We start from the raw sequence: 20132 nt of genomic DNA on the forward strand, positions 1-20132 counted from the left end.
AGCATGTGTAGTGTTTATATATAATCACATAATTTTTTTTTTTTTTTCAGATTAACCTGTACAGATGCATCAGACAATACTTTTGCGAGGACAGGATCCCCTGCTGTCTATCCAGAGATGCACAGTGTGCTGCCAAAAATACCACTGTACCTACTGTAAATCGGTTTACAACCATTTGCATGAGCTCCGGAATCATGTAGCTAATCACATGCGACATGCAGTTCAAGAAGAATGTGTGTTGTGAATAATTTTAATTGTAGTACTGTGCATGTGAGAAACACATCATGCTTGTTGAACCTTTAAGTTTTTGCATTGTCATTTCTTCCTAGCATTTAAATCTTAAATATATTGTTCATTTAATATGTTCTCCTGTTGTGAAACCTTTGGGAATTTTGAATTTCACATACTTACGTTTTTAAATTTTTTCAATATATTTTCTGTATTTCATTACTTCATTTCAATCATTATAAATATTAATAACATGTATATAAATACTCTTTATGTGGCAATCAGCCTGCAAGGGCTGGTGTAGAGTCTGTTAGGCATTTGTTTCAGCTGAGTAGTTGCATGTTCAGCTAATAGTTTTTAAATCAGGGCTTTATTTGGTAGAATTTCATGTGTTCTGCTTGGACAGAACAAAACCTTCACCTACACTGGCCTTGGTGTTTGGTGGCAGTGTGGTAAAAAATATATAAAAAGGGATCTTAATGTTGTTGTGCTCTTGAGCAAGGTGTTTCACCACAAAACCTCAGCATAGGCAATGCATTGTATTAAACATGTAAATGAAACAATTGTGCTAATTTTGTCATAATGTCATTTTTGAAGCCATGCTCTCCTATACATGTTCAAAAAAAGACATGGGGTGCAAGCCAAAAAATAACCTGTGAATTGGATGGATGGCAACACAAATGCTGAATTTGCAGTAAGGAATGGAATTGTTCCTTATGAGTGCATTCATCTTAAGTCATTGCTCTTCTGTCCCCACTCAGACACAACACCCATCATTTTAGATGAGGAGGTACTGACAAAAATGGTTGCTTGTAAGTTTTTTGAGGGTTGCAAGGAAACAGAGCTGCTTAAACCAACGAAAGGCAGCTACTGATGCAGGTGTTCCACTTTCTGTTGAGGTGACTGTTGGGGGACCTCCATCCAAAAAGTTCATTTCAGTATATGAGCCAAAGGTGTCATACCACAGCAGACTGGGTAGGGTAATAGCAGCATATGATTAAAAAAACGTCCTTGCACTGTCCCTGTGCCAAAGCAAGACAGTCATGTCTTCATAAATCAATCGCAAAATGGCATCTTTTTAGTACTGACCGACATTTGTTCATGACTGCAGTAAGTGACACCAGGCCAGATCCAGCTGTGAATAATCAAGAGACAGATTGTGCATCCAAGGCAAAGCTAGGTGAAGATGAAGGACACACATATCCTTTTGATGATGCAGGCCTTCGAAGGATGGTTCACTATTTAATGGGAAAAAAAGCTCTTCCTGCCCAACTACCCCAGCATTTGGTCACTGGTTCTAAATCTTTGCAGGATTTTCCAAGGCAGTGGATACCAAAAGAAACATCATGCATGGACTGTGCAGGGGAACTTACTGAACCACTGCTCATAACAGCAGATGCCAAACTTATCACTTATACTGGTGTTGTAAATGGTGAGACATGTCAAAATATATACTCCGTATCATCTTAGCAATACAAATTTAAATTATGATTGACTGATGATTAAAAGCAATCAATAACAATATTGTAATTTTTCTTTAGGCTTTTCTACATACTGATGTAGAACATGTCTGTACTGGCAGATTTTGAGGTACAGCTTTTTAACTTCTTTGCTTGTGAACTTTTCATATCTGTAGTTGAGTGTTAAGAAAGGATGCAGTGCACAGATGTCACAAATAACCCGCTATAGGTGAACTAAGTTCAAAGTGCACTTTTTTAACAAAACTATAAACAAAAACAAAACAAAAACATTTACCGGACATGACAGCTATATAATGTATTTATTGAATATGGTCTAATTGTAAATTGTCTAAAATTTACAGGGTGCCCCTCTTCAGCTGGGAGGAATTGATTGTGGGGTATTCATGTTGATGGTAAGTGGTCTTATAATTGCTTTGCAGCTGTGTTTGTGTGCTAAACACCACATTTGGTAATAAAGTTTTGTTTTTGTTTTTTAGTATGCACTCCATGTTACGCTCTCAAAGCCATTTGATTTTGCTGCGGTGAGTTTGCATCAATTTATGGTTATTTATAAAGCAAAAAGGATGGTGAGAACATAAAAAAAGACTAAGCCTTTCAATTGCTATCTTTTATCAGTCTGACATGCCTACAATCAGGAAGTGGTGGTGCTATCAGTTAATTCAGACATTTCCTTTGACAAGGTATGGTACTGATAATCATACTTTTGATTTAAACATCCATACTGTGGATTTCCAGTGTGTAGACAATATATAAACAATGCATGCCTAAAACCATGCCTAATGTTTGTCACTTGCCACAGTCAAGTCCAACAACTAGTCACCCAAGAACAACTACCTAATCCAGATGACATGATGGAAGTCACTCCAGCTGAGTCAGATAGCATGGAGATCTATGTATGTAGACACAATGTTTATGTATTGCTTAAATCAGTTATGCATTTACCTTTTCTGTTTTATATAGGTGTTTATAAGCAGAACTTCACTAATTACATTATTATTGGAATCCTTATATTGCACACAGGACTCAGCGGCGATGAAAAACATTTTGCTGGCCTGTAAGTGGGTGGAGGAGAACCAACACCAATTTGCTGGGAAGATTGAACTGCCAAAGATCCTGAAGATGGAGGAAGATGCATTGTTGGCTATCACAATGCGAGACTTATACACCATGTTTTATGAAGGTGAAAGGGATGAAGAAGTTTGGGCTCCCTTTCTTTTTACTTTTTAGAGAGTAGAGGACATGGACATTTTCTTGCAGGAAATACGAGACAAAAGAGACATCCGTGTGTCTTGTTTACACAACCCTCACTTGTAAATGTACTAGTGGGGTACTGTAATGTAAATATTGATTTTTGTTTTGTAAAATTTCTTTAATATTTTGTGTAAAAATTAGTGTTGTGTTCTTGAAATATATTTATTTATTTTAATATATTGTTATGCCATTAAAATCTTGTGTGAAAAGAAGTGTTGTGTTCTTGAAATATATTTATAATTTTATGACTTCTTATTATGACATTTTATCTAAATTTAAGATTTATTTTGTGTTTAGATGCACATTTTCCTAAATGTTAGATTTTCTTAAATCCAGCAAAAAACTTGTAGGACAGTGGAGTATGTGACCTTTAAATGAAGTTGCATGGCTGGTTTTAGGCTATTAAAGAGGGGTGCACAGATAGTTAGCAAACGGTTTTATCCAAAGCGACTTAAAAAGTGAGGAAACTATTCATCCTTATAAGTAGTAAATAAGACATACATAAATACAACATTTAAAAGGGTATTAGAAACATACACACATATATAGTGTGAGTAATGTTCTTATCAAGTATTTGCGTAAAACTACACTATTTGTGGGCAATAAAGCATTATTAAAATAAAGTATTTACGTAATGCCGTTAGTCACAAAAATAGTACTGGCCATGCTGAAAATAATAAATCATAATCATTACAAATATTAGAGAAAGATAAGCATTTACTTCCATTATGGTTGAACTTGCACTGACATTAACATATCAAGCCCCGCCCACTAGATCTAGCAAGGGGAAGCTAGAGCTCCTGCGATGGGGAGCTCCTCCCATTTACATTTAGGCATTTGACAGACGCTCTTATCCAAAGCAACTGACATTTTTATCTCATTACACATCTGAGCAGTTAAGGGTTAAGGGCCTTGCTCAAGGGCCCAACAGTGGTTGAGGGGTTTGAACCTGGGATCTTTTGAACCGTAGTCCAATGCCTTAACCACTGAGCTACCCCTGGCTCTGCAGCGAGCACCCTCTCTTGGGTTGGGCTAAATAAAAATGTCCCAATAGATGTCAGGGTTTTGGGAAAATTTTTTTTTTTTTTAACTGTAGGGAAGAGCAGAGTTGGGCAAAGGTGTAAAATGCAAATGGAGCTTGAGGTGTGAATGTCTCCTGACAAAATCCTTAAGTGGATTATTTGTAAGGCAACAAATGGCTGTACCATGGAAGGTTTCCTCAGCATGGAAACCTTCCATGGTATCAATCCGGAAGTATCCTAGCTTAGTGGAATTTGATGTATACGCTCAGTGGTACAGTGGTACCATTAAAATCAGTGGTGTATACAGGAGTTTCCTAGTACAGATATACCTCTTTTCATGCAGTGCTGTAGCTTGAAAACTTTATAAGATAACATAACACTACATAGTCTAATCTTATGTTAGCTATGACTTTTTATAACTTGGTTGATGACAAACTTATTTCACGTATGTACCTTTAATTCTTCCCCATCATATATTGCCACCCCAGTAAAGTCTTTTGATCTAACCTACCCATCCCTTTGTAAAACTCCTGGCTACACCCTGCACAAACAGTTCAATATAAACATATTAATGTGTTTTAGGGTGGGGTTTTCCTTGTATACAAAGACAAAACTGTGTTCGAAAAAAAATGTTACAGTATATCGGTGAAGTTATCAAGCCTTTAAGATACTACTCTGCTTTTTTTAAAGTAAGGCCTGATATAATGTTAATATATAAAATCCATACGTTCATATTTAGAGGCCTCAAACACTATTCAGTTCTCACTATCACACTGTTTTGGTAAGATGAAGGTTGACCAGCAGAATGATATTATTTAGGTTGGAAATTAGGATACCACTTAATGTGGCAGACAAGGAAATTGCTGGACCTTCAACATTGTGATATCATGTGAGGAGTCTGGACAGAAGGTGAAAATCTAAGTGAAAATCTTACCACTACCAGTCGAATGGAAAAAAAAGTTTAAACCACGATTTTCATTTAGAATTGCTTGGCCATGTCACATGGTTATTGTGTCATTTTCTATGGATGTACATTAACATTTCATCCCATACTAGGCGGCAACATGAGGCAGCACGTTGGCTTTGTGGTTAGCACTGTGGCCTTGCACCTCCAGGATTGTGGGTTCGATTTATGCTCTGGGCCTGTGTGCTTGGTTCCAAGGACATGCAGATTAGGATAATTGGTGTTCGCAAATTGCCCATAGTGTGTGAATGAGTGTGTGGTGTGTGCATGTAAGCCCTTTTCAGGGTGTCCTGTCTTGTGCCTAAAGTTCCCTTGGGATAGGCTGCAGGTTTCATGCAACCCTGTATAAGATAAGCAGTACAATAGTTCAATGAATTAATTAATGAATAGTGTGCAACTGAGGTCTTCAGTTCTAACTTGGACACTCTTTTGTTAAACCTCTGGTTACAGGTATAGAAATATTCCAAAATAAATACATGGTGGATTTTTTTTGTATACTAAGTGTATATATATCAACAGATTATACCAAAACCATAAAATAAGCAGTGAATGAGGACGCACAGAAGTTGGGTGTATAAACTATTGGCTAAGTGCACACATGCCTTCACAGTTTTGTTTAAACCCGAGAGCGATGCCGTGTTTGCTGCTCGGGTCAGAGCGTCGACGCCGTTGCCCTTTTAAGGACGCTGTGGGATCAGGAGAATGACGTTTACAGGCGCGAGCCCGGAGTCGCTGCTCTCAGCGCCAGGCGGAGCGGCGAGAAACAACGCACGGTGAGTTCCTCTGCTAACTTTATCTCTTCATCAAACTTAGTTGTATGTACGCGTGTGTCCCGAGACAGTGCTTTACGTTCAAACAACTATCACAGTAGCACTGTTTCGAGTGAATATAAAAAGCTTTAAAAAAACAACAACAACAAACAAACGGAATACTGTGTTACTAGGGCGCGCGGCCGGCGCCTAGCTAGTGAGCTAAAGTAGCTAGCAGGCGTCGCTAGACCCGTTTAAACACACCAGAGTATTTGGTTAGCTAGCTAGCGCTGGTCGGAGTTAGCAGGCGTTCGCTCAAACATGGCGGCGGAAGATGAGATGTTGCTACACATTTAGCTCCAACTTTCTGTGTGGTCTTCAGTGACGTATCTTGTGTATTGTGGTCCAAAGGGTTTAGCAGCTGAAGGAAACCCAAACTTGGGCTACCAGTCGGACAGCTAGATGTGTGTTCTCTAGCTAAGTTAGCTAGCTAGTTGTTAGTTAGCTGTCCTTACTGAGTTCAGCGTTAGCCAGTCAGCTAACCTAGCAAAAAAAAAAAACTTCTTTAAGGTTTTTGGATACAGCCTTTAAGCACGTAACGTTAATGTTTTGGAATGGGGATTCATATTAATTGTCACTTCTCTGAGACGTGTTTGTCACCCAGTCCTGTTAGTTATGTGCTGTGTTTTTTGTTGCTCTCTATGGTTTAGCCCTGCTACAGTTACAGCAGACAGTTAATCTTATACCAGTAATTTACATACAAGTGTTTAATGCTCTTTTTTTAACTCACCAGTAAGTGATTTGCACACATGCATAGAAGTTTTGGTATGAGTTTCTCTAAAACTGGCACTGATGCTCTGATGGGCGTTTCTCACGGTGTGTAATGAATCTATTATTATTATTATTAAAGCCAGTCTGTTACAATATGTCTTAAGACTTGCCCTGTAAAAGATTTAGCAGTGACAGATTATACATTTTTAAAGATAGCACTGACAAACCTTAAAATATACAGTATACTCATTTTTGTATAAAGTTCTATATGACTTTATTTTAGCCATCTCTTCCACATTGTGGAAGTATGAATATTTTTTTTTGTACATGGGGAAGTTGGAGAATTCGCAAACCAAGATTTTGTGGGCTGATAATGAAATCCTAACTATTGTGTAGTGCTATGAATGCTTAGAAAATTTGCAGAAGTAAAACTGTCTGATTTGTAAAAAGAAGAATCACTGTGAGGGCATGTGAAAGATAGGAATGCCCATGTGAGTTTTTTTTTTGGACACATCACCTTGCGTACAAAGAATAAGCATTTAAGTTTGCTTTAAACTTAAACAGTTTTTTTTCTTTTTTTTTTAGTTTTGTTAGATTTAGGGTCAACATTAATTTTGTAAAGCTGCTTCTCGACAATGACCATTGTTAAAAACACTATATAAATAAAACTGGTTTAATTGAATTGAAAGCACTTTTTTTTTGGTTTTCATTAGTGGATAGTTTTTTAATACAATTGCAAAACAAGCGTTTTGTCTAATCATTGTAAAATTATTTCTGACCAACCCTCTGCCCTACATTTATCTAAATGTATTCACTTAAAATGGAACTCAAGTTTATAAATGCTTGTTTGTTTTTGAGGAAGTTGCACACAACTAGAAGTTTGTATCAAGTCACACACATCTAGTCATGGGTGGTGACTGTCAAGCTGCTAATTATGGTTTGGGTTTGCTAACAAAGATTAAACCAAGACTGACTAAATTGCCAAGCTATTGAAGATTCACCAGACTCCTTATTAATATTTTTGTTTTTAATCCAGGTGGTTCCACTTGTGTCCTCTATCCTTTAATACATGTTGCATATTGTGGTTGCTATATTGTTGAAAATGTCTAATGCTGCTTGAGTGTTTGTTGGACCATATCGGCTTACTAGTGTGTAAATACCAGGAAGGCTCTCGAGCCTTTAGCAACCTCTCACAGTGGCATTTCATAATGTTTACTGGTTTCACGGACGGCCGAACAGATGATCCTGACAGTGGCCTCTATGATTCACTAACACCCTTCAACTGTTCATTACAGGATTGTAACATGAGGTAACCTGGTTTAATATAGAGCTAGCTGATGATTTCTTTAAACAGAGCAGTACAAGATTCTTGTGCTACAACTTGTCTATTGGGGACGGGGTTTTTGTTTGGATGTATGTTTTTAAATCGTCATGATTTATCTGATTTTTTTTCCACTTACATTTATACTTTGCTTCTATCTTTGATGCATCTGATGAGCATTTTTTATGATGTTATAGAAAGAGAGTTTCAGGTCTTCAACCTCAAAAGTCTTGCTTTCAAAGTATTTAGCAAATGAATAATAAGTAAAAAAAAAAAAAAAAAGCAGTTAAACTCATTATTGGTAGTTTGGTATCATACAGCTTGTTCCAGTTTATTACCCTGATGTTTCTGATAAATCATTCATGTTTTTTATTTTTATTTTTTATGAATATGTTTCTCTTTAAAACTTTGAAGGGCATGTTAGAAAATGACATCTGTGTTTAAACTAGTGTGACCGTATTGCAAACAAGAAATGTATCTGTTTGACTGGTTTCAGAGGTCAGAAATTCTGGTTCTGTTTAAATGAAACAGACCTGTTTTAAGCCAGAGATGTAATTTCTTACTTGTTGTCAGGTTTTGGCATGTAAAATACCACAAATAAATCAGTTAAACTTTTGGTATTGATTTTGTTCATCCCTAGTATTAGACATTTCCTTGAATCAGGGTTTATAAGGGATACAAGTTGCTTGTAAATGTATAAGCCAACTAATTTGGGAAACTTCTTTTATAGTGACCCAAATGCATGTTGTCTTAAATAAAAAGTATTTAACATTTGTTTAATGTTAACTTGCAAAACAGACAACTAATTGTACATCCTGCTTAGCTTGTCAGTGATTTTGATGCAAAGAGCAAGACAAATGTTTTTGTTTATTTATTTATTTTTGTTTATTGCACATTATGAATCCTGGTTTGCTTTTAGGTAAATTGGCACATGCATTCTTGGAACCTTGATGTAGTTAAAGATTTTCTCCAGTTTTCTGGTATTTTTGCCTAGGATTTTGCTAGTATAAATGTGACGGTTAATACAAAATGCAGATGATTGAACATCCAGTAGAAATGTCTAGCTCAGTCTGGTACAGTAATGCATCTTTAATGTAACAAATGTGTTGACAAAATTATGACTTTTGAGTCCTGACTTCCTCAGATTTGTCTCTCCTTTGCCAAAGTGCACAGTATTAACAACAAAAATAGCGTTGTGTGATTCCATTGCAGAACAAAAACATCTTACCTTTCCTGAAAACAGATTGTTTAAGGGAATTTGGATAGAACCAGTGTCTCAATTTGTCAAAACATTTCTGTTAATTATAAGGGTTTGTGTATTTGCACTACAGATATTACATACTTTATTGTGCAGCTGAAGATAAGTCTTATGCATGTGAAATTATAATGTGATTAGGTTTGCATTGGAGAATTTTAAAATGCTGATTGAGTTTAAAATTTTGTAACGTTTTTCTTAATAAACATTATAAAATAAGTTCATCATCCCATTGACAACTCACCAAACATATTGTGCATCAACAATGAAACTAGCACCTGCATATTTTTAAATAGGGGCAAAAAAACAAATAGGCCAGTGATTTGACAAACAAATAATTAGTAACAGACTAGGTAACTTTACAGTAAATTATATTTTGGTATTCTAGCCTAGGACTGGAATGAAGGCTGCTTCTGGATTATATGGGTTATTTAATGAATGCAGGTGTGAAACAGTAATCTCTTGTTCTGGTTCTTTTGGTCTATACAGAAATGTCTCTGTAGGTGGTGAGCTATTTGCTGTGGGCTTACAGATATGCATGAGCAGGACTTGTGTGCATATGTGGACATACGATGGGATGCATTTTTGTATTAATACACACAAATACTTGGTTTATTTTTTATTTTTTATAACAAGTATACTAATTGTTATTATACTAATTAAGTTATCTTTACCAACCTATATGTGACATTCAATCACTAACTGCAGATAGTGTCAAATAAAGTTACAGTAATTTGCTGCTGTTGATCTTTCTTTTCCTGTTACTTGTTTTAGTTGAGGTATCCTGCATACATCCTGTGAGATGTTGAAAGTAAGTGTGTGTGTGTGTTTAGGCAGGACGTTTGCGTTTCACTGCACACTCCCCAGGCTGCTGTATAGGGTGTGCTCAGTCCTCTCGGGCAGGAAAACACTAAAGTTTGAACGGGCAAAGATCACAGTGGTGGTGAGTGTTATGGATGTTGTATGTAGGTTTTAAAGCAGCCACAGTGTGGTTCTGACCCATTGTACATTATTAATAAATGCACAATTATTATTTTGGGAATTGATCATAGGAATATGTGGAAGCACATTGTGTGTGAGAAGGAATGCGATTTTCGCACATTGTGTGCGAAAATCTGTAATCAGAGATTAGATTTTTCAAACATCTGAACAGTAGTCTCTTTTTGTAGTGAAAGTGCCATCGATTAGATGCAATTAATTTTAGTTACCCTAACCTGAAAAAAAGTTTAAAATAGTCGCATGTGTTTTAGATTGTTTTTCTTTTGTCTTTAAAGCCAAAAATGTTTTCCATGTGCTTTCTTTAATCCTTAGCCACAATGCTTCCTTAAACCCAACTGGCAATGTCTGTGTGAGCGAGAGAAAGATAAAGCAGCTTAACAAGTGCTGTTTGCAGCCCCTTTAGTCTTTTATCAGTAGAGCAAAAGAGCGATTAGCCTCCAGTTTACTGGTCTACTATGTTGCTGCCAGCTATCAAACACCCAGCTTATCTACACTGCTGCCTTTAACACAGAGTTGCTGCTAACACGCATGCATGTTCGGATCCACTGACCGTTTCACACTTTCCATAACTCTGCTCCCACCTAATCCACAGCACCAGCAGGGCCAGAGCTGTAACAGCAACCGACAGTTAACGTTGTGTGTTATTCAGGTCTGTTCATTTCCACACAGTTGGAATACACGTTGTCTTTTCTCTTAGCAGTGCTGTCCAATACACTTTGTCTTTTCTCTTAGCAGTGCTGTCCATAACCTTTTTTTTTTTTTTATTTAGAAACTAAACGAATATACCAATGTTTTAACTGCTGATGTGGTGATTTTCATTTTCATACTCATATTCATTTCAGATTAATTTTGTGTCTTGTATAAATCTGCAAATTGGGGGCATTTTGTTTTACAGAGATTCACATTAATACAAGTGCTTATTTGTTTGCTGGTGAAGGAGGACAATGCTTGCTTCGTGCCACTCTGCCATCTCTCTAGCATGCAGGGGTGTGCATTAGCAATGCTAATGAAGTATGTGCGGTTGGCACTGCTAGCCTGTACATAATGAGCAGTTTCCATAGAACACCTTTATTTAGATATATTTGGGGGATGAGGTTAGGTTTGTTGATTCAACCTTGTGTAGCACAAGCGATTTCTTTCTGTATCAAGATGCCTTATTTGTAGCAGTAGGTGCAGTCTACACAAACATCATTAAATCCATAAATATGACTCTGTGCACAACTCGTGATTAGCATTTAGTTTATGTAGCATTTTCTTTTAAAAACCTATATATATATATATATATATATATATATATATATATATATATATATATATATATAGGTTTTGCATGACTAAGGATGTAGCGTGCTGTAGTAAATGCGAGTGCTGTCAAATGATTTTAAGAGAGAGAGAGAGAGTGTAGGTTTGCTGTCCTTATATGGTTTGTTCAGTATGAAATGGAGTCGGGGGGGGGGGCGACCAAGGCTGGGAGTAAGCGAGTGAGTGGCCTTAAATTTGTCATCGATTCATTCCTGTTCTCTGTCATAATAGCGGTAGGAAGATTTTTAGAAAACACAAAGCAAGTCATCGAACTAGCATTGCTCTAACTAGCACTTGTTGAGCAAGGCACTCTCATATACTGCGACTATATATTACCAATAATTTCATTTAAGTAAAGTAAACTAAGGTAGAAAAAGGAAATTCACATTTCTGAACATTTTGCTAACTGAAAATGGTTACTCAGAGGTTTGGAAAAAGTTTGGAAAAATGTTTATAGATTTTATGGGCCTGGCACAAGTGCAAAGGAATAAGAGTAAGTATCCGTCCCTAGTTCTGTCTGAGCTAGATTTTTGTTTAAACAATCGAGTGGAGATGGAGCCTTTAGTGTGAGAGAGGGAGAGGAAGGCCGGATTGAAATAGTAGTCTGAAACTTGCTGACTCTGTGTCAGCTGCAACTGGGACCGAAACTATTAGACCTTCCCTTTTGACCCTTTCCTCTAACATTTCCAAGTACTTTCTGTTAGCCAGTCTACTTTTCACTACATGCTTGCCAACCCACAGTATTTTCTAAGATTTAGTCCATTTTTATTTTGTTTTTATAAGTCGTTTATTGGTAATATGAATGATTGCCCCATGATTGAGAAAGTAGACAAATGTATCATGATGTGGTGGTGTATACAAGTCAAATTGGATTCCTGAACCACTGAACTGGCTTAAGTGCTGATGTTTGTTGTCTCTGTTGGCAGGCTGTAGAGGTGTGTGCTGAGGGACGCCACCATGCGTGAATATAAGCTTGTTGTCTTGGGCTCGGGAGGTGTGGGGAAATCTGCACTGGTAAGAGCAAATCCATATTCCAAACCATACATGCATGAGGAAGATGATGTTTCTAATTGTTGTCAAACTAGTACTAAAAATACACTGTAATTATGTCAGGTCACTGCATAAAATACATATTGACTTATTTGCAGTGTACAGCTGCAGTCATATGGTGTAATTCCTAAATCCTGGACGATAATACTGCTTCTCTTTTTCTTTACAGACAGTGCAATTTGTTCAGGGAATATTTGTGGAGAAATATGATCCCACAATAGAAGACTCATATAGGAAGGTAAGACATGCTTTTAAAAATGTATACATTTTATTTGTGGAGACATTAGCTTAAGTAATTTACCAATTTGAGTATCAGAGTAATCGTTTATCAATTGCCTGTGACTTTGCCTGACCCACTGGAAATGTTTAAGGGGTTGACCAATCTCTGTGCCATGGTGTTCACTTACATTTGCCTTCTTTAATTTTTTGCATTTATATCTATTCTGGTTCTCTCTTTCATTCTAGCAAGTAGAAGTGGATGGGCAACAATGTATGCTTGAAATTCTTGACACAGCAGGCACAGTAAGTGCAGTATTTAATTTTACTCATTACAACACAGAAAACCTAAGACCACAATGTATAGAATGTATTTAATAGATAATGGAGGTTTAAAAATTAGTTTTTGTTTTTTGTTTGTTTGTTGTTGTTTTTTCACCAAAAAAAAATAAAAAATTCGTTATGGAGTTTATTTTTCACTAAACTCTGGTATGACTGCTTATTTGTTATTGTCATGATTGAGGTCCTTAATCAGTGTTTCATTCGTATGTGTTATAGGAACAATTTACAGCGATGAGGGATCTGTATATGAAGAACGGACAGGGCTTCGCTCTTGTCTACTCCATCACAGCACAGTCAACCTTTAATGACCTTCAAGACCTGAGAGAACAGATCTTAAGAGTCAAAGACACAGAAGATGTGAGCATTTCTACTGCATGAATTTTTATTTTATTTATTAAAAAAAAATATATATACAGTGGAACCTCGGATTACGAGCTTAATTCGTTCCGGAAGTGGGCTCGTATTCCAAAACACTCTTAAACCAAATTTAATTTTCCCATAGGAAATAATGGAAACTTAAATTATTCGTTCTACAGCCCAAAAAAATAAATACATAAATATAATTAATACAAAATATAAAGTAAAAATAAAACAAATTAACCTGTACTTTACCTTAAAAAATGTAAAATTAAACCCCGACAGATAAGGGTTTTCGTTTGTGCATGCAGAGTGTATGTGTGTAAAATGTGCACACACACACACACACACACACATTAACGGATAGACCGTTTTTAAAACCATTAAAAAATTAGCAAGGAACATTCCTAGTCATACTCACGTGAGCGCATACTAACAGGATCACTGCTGTAAGTAAAACAACAACAACAACAACAAAAAACAAATTAAACAGCTCCTCACCTTTGAAAACAATCGCGACAGAGAGGAGTTTGTGTGTTTATTTGGCAACCTGAGAGAAGGGGGGATGAAGGGGGGCTCGCTCACGTTAACAGCCCCCTTCTCTCAGGTTGCCAAACAAACACACAAACTCTCTGCCTTACACAGACACAAACACGCGCACGCAAAAACACTGCAGGCACTAAGACCCAGCAGGGGAGACGATAGGTCTCGGCTTTACAGCTCCCCTTCTCTCAGGTTGCCAAATAAACACACAAACTCTTCTCTGTCGCGACTGTTTTCAAAGGTGAGGAGTTGTTTAATTTTTGTTGTTGTTGTTTTACTTTACAGTAGTAATCCCGTTAGTATGCACTCACGCGAGTGTGACTAGCGATTTTCCTTGCTAATTTTTAAACGGTTTTAAAAACGGTCTCTCCGTTAATGTGTGTGTGTGTGTGTGTGTGTGTGTGTGCGCGCACGCACATCTCACACACACACACAGCGCGTGTGTGTTCACCCAGCAGGAGAGACGATTACCTACAATTCTGCTGCAAGAGAGAGAAAAACCGTTGGCTCACTTGTGATGACGTAACGCTCGTTGTTAAAACAAGAAGCGCATGCGTGAAACATGATACTCGGTGCTTGTTAACTAAGACAATGCTCGTTTTTCAAGTAAAAAATTATTTAAAATTGTTGCTCGTCTTGCAAAACACTCGTTAACCACGTTACTCGTAATTCGAGGTTCCACTGTATATATAGAGTCTTAAGGCCTAGTTCCTGAAAAACTAGGGGTCTCCTTTATATTTTAACCTAATGTTCCTTATTTTTAGATCACTCTAACAAGTCACTATGTTTTTCAACAATGATTTGAAAAAACATAATTGCTGTTTTAGTTTTTAGGATTTTAATCAGTTCTAATTTGTCCTTACACTCAAATAATTTTGCTACTCATACCATGTGTCTTGAGCATTTGATTTCTCCGTTTCCTTTAATAGCTTTATAATAAGAATGAATGAATCTTGCCACTGATTGTGACGAATAAATTTTTGAACAAAGATTCATTTGTTGGCTTACCTCTCTCTGTGTCTGTAGGTGCCGATGATTCTGGTGGGGAATAAATGTGACCTTGAGGATGAGAGAGTTGTAGGGAAAGAGCAAGGTCAGAATCTTGCTCGGCAGTGGAATAACTGTGCCTTCCTAGAATCCTCCGCCAAATCAAAGATCAATGTCAACGAGGTAGGTTTGTCAAATTTGTTGCGTCAATAGATTCCTGTTTGTCTGTGTTAACTTGCCAAAAGGGAAAAAAAAAATCATAATTCTGTTATTATAATATATATATATATATATATATATTTTCTAATGGTTAAATTTCTACGTAAAAATTAAATATCATGCCCGGATTATTCTGGGTTGTAGGATGAAAATTAGTCCTAGTGAGAATCTCTACCAGTATGTGATTGCATCATTTGTAATGGTCATTTTTGTCATACTCTGCGACTGATCGTGTGTGTGTGTGTGTGTGTGTGTGTGTGAGATTCAGAAACCAGAGGTCCGTTCTTCGTACGTCGCTAACTCAGTTAGCTGGATTTGATTGTTTTGGATTTGTCCTGATCTTGGATTGTTTCGTTCTTCGATGCGCTTCTAGCATTTGTTGTCATAGCAACATATCCGTAAGCTTGAACCTGCTCGGGAGCAGGTTTATTTCATGTAAACAGGATTTAGCCTGCGCTCCTGCCAGGTTATGATTGGTTGAAATGGCGAGGTCACATCTGATTGGTTAAAAAGCATGCCTGCCTTACGTGGAAAAAAAAAAGTATATGCCCCCTGCCATGGACTCCCCCCCCACTCACTCACACACACACACACACACACACACACAATCGCTATCAAATATTATATATGAACATAAATTCATAGGTTTTGTATTATCAAATATGATATTACTTTTATAATAAACCCTAGGCATGAGACAGCCGTCGAGACCATTATTACAAACTCTTGTATAATGTTTATTTTGTAACATTTATTTTTCAGGGGTTTGTCATAAAAATATGCTAATAAATATTTATATATATATATATATTAAAAAATAATATTTTATAATGATAAATTGGACGAAACTAATTTTATTATAAAATAAACAATATAAAAGTATACATAATATTTCTATTTTTTCATATACAACATATTTATTTTCATATTGCTTATTTTATTTTATTGTCTCATGTAATTTGTAATTTGTAAACCATTAACCTATGAATTTATGTTCTAATATAATATTTAATAGCGATTATGTAGGGGGGGCAATCCATGGCAGGGGGGCATTTTAGCGCATAACACGTGTTATAAAAAAAATTGAGCCGCTCTTTTTCCATTTCGTCAACCAATCGGAGGGCTTGTGATCAGTGTTTCTACTGTCGATGCATATCGCCTTTTAAACCAACGCACGAGCGCGCAATAATCCTAGACAACTCAGTCCAGCTATACTAATCATCAACTACAGGTGAGCTCAAAGAACCGACTTAGCCGGATCGTAATTAGCACGATGATCTCATCTGAGATGTGTCAATTCATCTCGGATGTGTCAAGCGACGTACGAAGAACGGACCTCAGGAATGTTTAAGTTTCGGCTTAGTTTGTTGCTGAATATCCAGTCTTATTTACTATTCATCCTCTTTACTTGTTACTGTTAAATATTGTATTTGTCTGTTTGTGTGTCAGATCTTTTACGACCTGGTCAGACAGATCAATAGAAAAACGCCGGTGGAAAAGAAGAAAGACAAAAAGAAGTCTAATTGCACACTGCTCTAAAATGCACATAAACACTCTCCCCAGCAGCAGTTCTGAGCCAGGTAACGAATGCAGTTTTATTTCAGAATGGAGGTAGTAACAGCTCTTTAGGAAAATGTTGGATAGAATTTCAGACTATGCCATTTTAATATTAAAACTAACTAAATAATTATTACTTATTAATAATTGACAATATTAATTTTGTGCATTTTAAATAAAGCAAGCTTCCCGAGTACTCCTTGTATTCATTGGATTTTTGGTGAACGTAGAAATTTCAGAAAGCTTTAATATACAGGGTGGGCCATTTATATGGATACACCTTAATAAAATTGGAATGGTTGGTGTAATTTACTTCGTGTTTGTGGCACATTAGTATATGTGAGGGGGAAAACTTTTCAAGAAGGGTGGTGACCATGGTGGCCATTTTAAAGTCTGCCATTTTGGCTCCAACTTTTGTTTTTTCGATAGGAAGAGGGTGATGTGATACATCAAACATATTGGGAATTTTACGAGAAAAACAATGGTGTGCTTGGTTTTAACGTAACTTAGTTTCATGAGTTATTTACAAGTTTCTGAACACTTATAAAATGTGTTCAATGTGCTGCCCATTGTGTTGGATTGGCAATGCAACCCCCTTTTCCCACTCTTCACACACTGATAGCAACACCGCAGGAGAAATGCTAGAGCAGGCTTTCAGTATCCGTAGTTTCAGGTGCTGCACATCCTGTATCTTCACAGCATAGACAATTGCCTTTAGATGACCCCAAAGATAAAAGTCGAAGGGGGTCAGATCGGGAGACTTTGGGGGCCCACGACGACCAATCCACTTTCCAGGAAACTGTTCATTTAGGAATGCTCGGACCGGACACCCATAATCTGGTGGTGCGCCATCTTGCTGGAAAAACTCGGGGAACGTGCCAGCTTCAGTGCATAAAGAGGGAAACACATCATCATGTAGCAATTTTGCACATCCAGTGGCCTTGAGGTTTCCATTGATGAAGAATGGCCCCACTATCTTTGTACCCCATATACCACACCATACCATCAATTTTTTTTGTTCCAACAGTCTTGGAGGGATCTATCCAATGTGGGTTAGTGTCCAATAGCGGTGGTTTTGTTTGTTAATCATTCACATAAAAGTTTGCCTTATCACTGAACAAAATCAGAGGGTCCTGTTCCAATTTTTGTTTTGCCCATTCTGCAAATTCAGTGCGCTGATCTGGGTCATCCTCGTTGAGTTGCTGCAGTAGCTGGAGTTTGTAAGGATGCCATTTGTGAGTAGCTAATATCCACCGAAGGAATGTTCAACTAATGCCACTCTCCATTGACATGCGGCGAGTGCTACGCTGCGGGCTCTTGCTGAATAAAGCTAGGACAGCCACTGATGGTTTTTCATTAGTGACTGTTTTCATGCGTCCACATTTTGGCAAATCCAACACTGAACCAATTTCATGAAACTTAGCAAGCAGTTTGCTAACTGTAGCATGAAAGATGGGTGGTCTCGTAGGGTGTTTTGCATTGAAATCTGCTGTAATGACCCGGTTAATGCGTTCACCAGACATCAACACAATTTCTATCCGCTCCTCACTTGTTAACCTCTGCGACATGTCAATGGCTGTAAACAAAGAGAAACTTGTAAATAACTCAATAAAGTGAATAAAGTTACGTTAAAACCAAGCACACCATTGTTTTTCTTGTGAAATTCCCAATAAGTTTGATGTGTCACATGACCCTCTTCCTATTGAAAAAACAAAATGGCCGACTTCAAAATGGCCACCATGGTTACCACCCATCTTGAAAAGTTTTCCCCCTCACATATTAACTTCCTGTTTTTGGCACATTAGTATATCAACTATTCCCATTTTATTAAGGTGTATCCATATAAATGGCCCACCCTGTAGATAGCACCCCTGAACGCATAGGTGCTCAGCTACATCGCCTCCTGCTGGTGATAACAAGCGCACTAACTTATCTGTCCAGCATTTTGAAAAAGCTTTTTAGGTACGGACAGACTGAAAATCCTTTTAGAATCCATTACGAATGCAAATTAAACGTAGCAAAATTTGCATGGCCTTGTAGACTGAACTGGAATTATGACCTATTTATTTATTTGATAATTAATTATTAGTTTTTTGTTTTTTTTTGTAATAGAAAATTAGTCACCCATGATTATTTTTCTGCATTTGTTTTCTAGAATGCTGAGATGAAGACCTGTTGCCCTACTGGCCAGCATTCCAGCCCCATTCAGTAGTTATTGGAAACCAATGTAGGCAAAGGCAGAATGTGATTAAGACTCACTTCTCAGCTTAAGGAAAGGAATGAAAAGAAGTTTACCTTCTTACCTTTTCAACATTTTCTGCTTTTCCTTCCAAGAAAAAAAAAAACACCCCCTGACATGATACGCGATAAAACACAAATTAAATTGTCTTTCTTGAGCTCTTACAGTTTTTTGCAATTGCCATTTTTAAAGACGGACTATAGAAACCAGACTCTTGTGGATTCATTAGGGGGATGATTGTGACATGCTGTTCATTAATACCTTTCAGAGGCATGACCACATTAAAATAATCATATTAATGTTTGCAGAAGTTTAATCATAATATACTAGCCTTTTCTTTTGTTTCATCACCATCTTTATGACCAAGCCTCCCGCTTCTTGCTACGTAGTTTACACTCCAGTTACATCTGGGGTTATACACACTTCTCCCTATTCAGCCGGACCAGCTCATCACCTAAGGTTTTTGCCTGAATTACTTTGTTTTATAGTTGAGCTCAATATTTTCCATATTTCACATAATTTATGATAAATTCCATTTTCTGCATAAAGCGATTGTGGAAAATGGTTCTTTTATTAATAGATGGGCAGAAATAACAAATGGGTTTCTTTGTCTCATGCTGAAAAATATATATTGTACTAAAAACAACTCTAATTTCTCATGTTGTCCTGTCATGCTCAAAGTGGTAATTTTTCAGCTTTTATGAACGATTAAATTTTAGTACATTTTCATTAAGTTTCTGGTGTGTTGTATTTTGTTTGACCTTTTTTTCCCTCCCTTGGCTCTCAATGATCTATTTTGTGGCTGTATAGGAGAATAATGAAAATGGGTTTATAACATTGTTGACTTCTCTGTCTGTAATGAATAATCTGTGATTAGCTCTGCATTGTCATAAACCAAATAACTATATAGAAGAAAGAGAATATTTTCAGACATTTAATTTAAAGATTTTCTTCTTGATTTACTTTATGTTGTCAGTCATAATTTTAATTTTATTATAATATTTTTCTTTTTGGCTTACTTGATCACTTATGCTATTTTATGTTGATTTTAAATAAATGTATTTCATATAAATGACAGTTACACAAATTTGCTAGATTTGTTAAGCTTTCTTAGAAAATGTTCCACAGCAGTGCTTTAATTGTTTTTTTCACTAGAGGGAAGCAAATCACCGGTGTTGCTCTCCTAACAGTGTAATTGCACCAAGTCTGATGTGCTTAAAGAAAATGCATTGTCTTGCTAATAGTTTAATCGTGATTTTGCCAGGAGACTGTAACATTT

The 20132-nt window shown here is 36.8% G+C and overlaps 1 protein-coding gene across 2 annotated transcripts; it reads left to right on the forward strand.

The window, feature by feature from the left end:
* The first annotated feature begins 5581 nt into the window (after positions 1–5581).
* On the forward strand, positions 5582–19586 carry rap1aa (RAP1A, member of RAS oncogene family a). 2 transcript variants are annotated; one of them, XM_053503708.1, is made up of 9 exons: positions 5691–5719; positions 9876–9985; positions 12270–12357; positions 12563–12631; positions 12859–12915; positions 13168–13308; positions 14878–15021; positions 16507–16637; positions 18770–19586. In XM_053503708.1, exons 3-8 carry the CDS (start codon positions 12301–12303, stop codon positions 16594–16596), a joined length of 558 nt encoding a protein of 185 aa, XP_053359683.1. In that variant the 5' UTR covers positions 5691–5719; positions 9876–9985; positions 12270–12300; the 3' UTR covers positions 16597–16637; positions 18770–19586. The 2 variants fall into 2 exon arrangements, with proteins under 2 accessions (XP_053359682.1, XP_053359683.1); XM_053503707.1 differs by lacking the exon at positions 9876–9985 and having other exon boundaries at positions 5582–5719.
* Positions 19587–20132: the final 546 nt, after the last annotated feature.

This window comes from Clarias gariepinus, chromosome 9, assembly GCF_024256425.1.
Source record: "Clarias gariepinus isolate MV-2021 ecotype Netherlands chromosome 9, CGAR_prim_01v2, whole genome shotgun sequence".
NCBI classification, from domain to species: domain Eukaryota; kingdom Metazoa; phylum Chordata; class Actinopteri; order Siluriformes; family Clariidae; genus Clarias; species Clarias gariepinus.

What these genes read in the sequence shown, in the direction of transcription:
- rap1aa (XM_053503707.1), top strand. Translation starts at nt 12,301, where the DNA reads ATGCGTGAATATAAGCTTGTTGTCTTGGGCTCGGGAGGTGTGGGGAAA. An exon ending in TTCTTGACACAGCAGGCACA is followed by an intron (nt 12,916 to 13,167) that starts GTAAGTGCAGTA and finishes TATGTGTTATAG; the next exon opens with GAACAATTTACAGCGATGAG. An exon ending in CAAAGATCAATGTCAACGAG is followed by an intron (nt 15,022 to 16,506) that starts GTAGGTTTGTCA and finishes TTTGTGTGTCAG; the next exon opens with ATCTTTTACGACCTGGTCAG.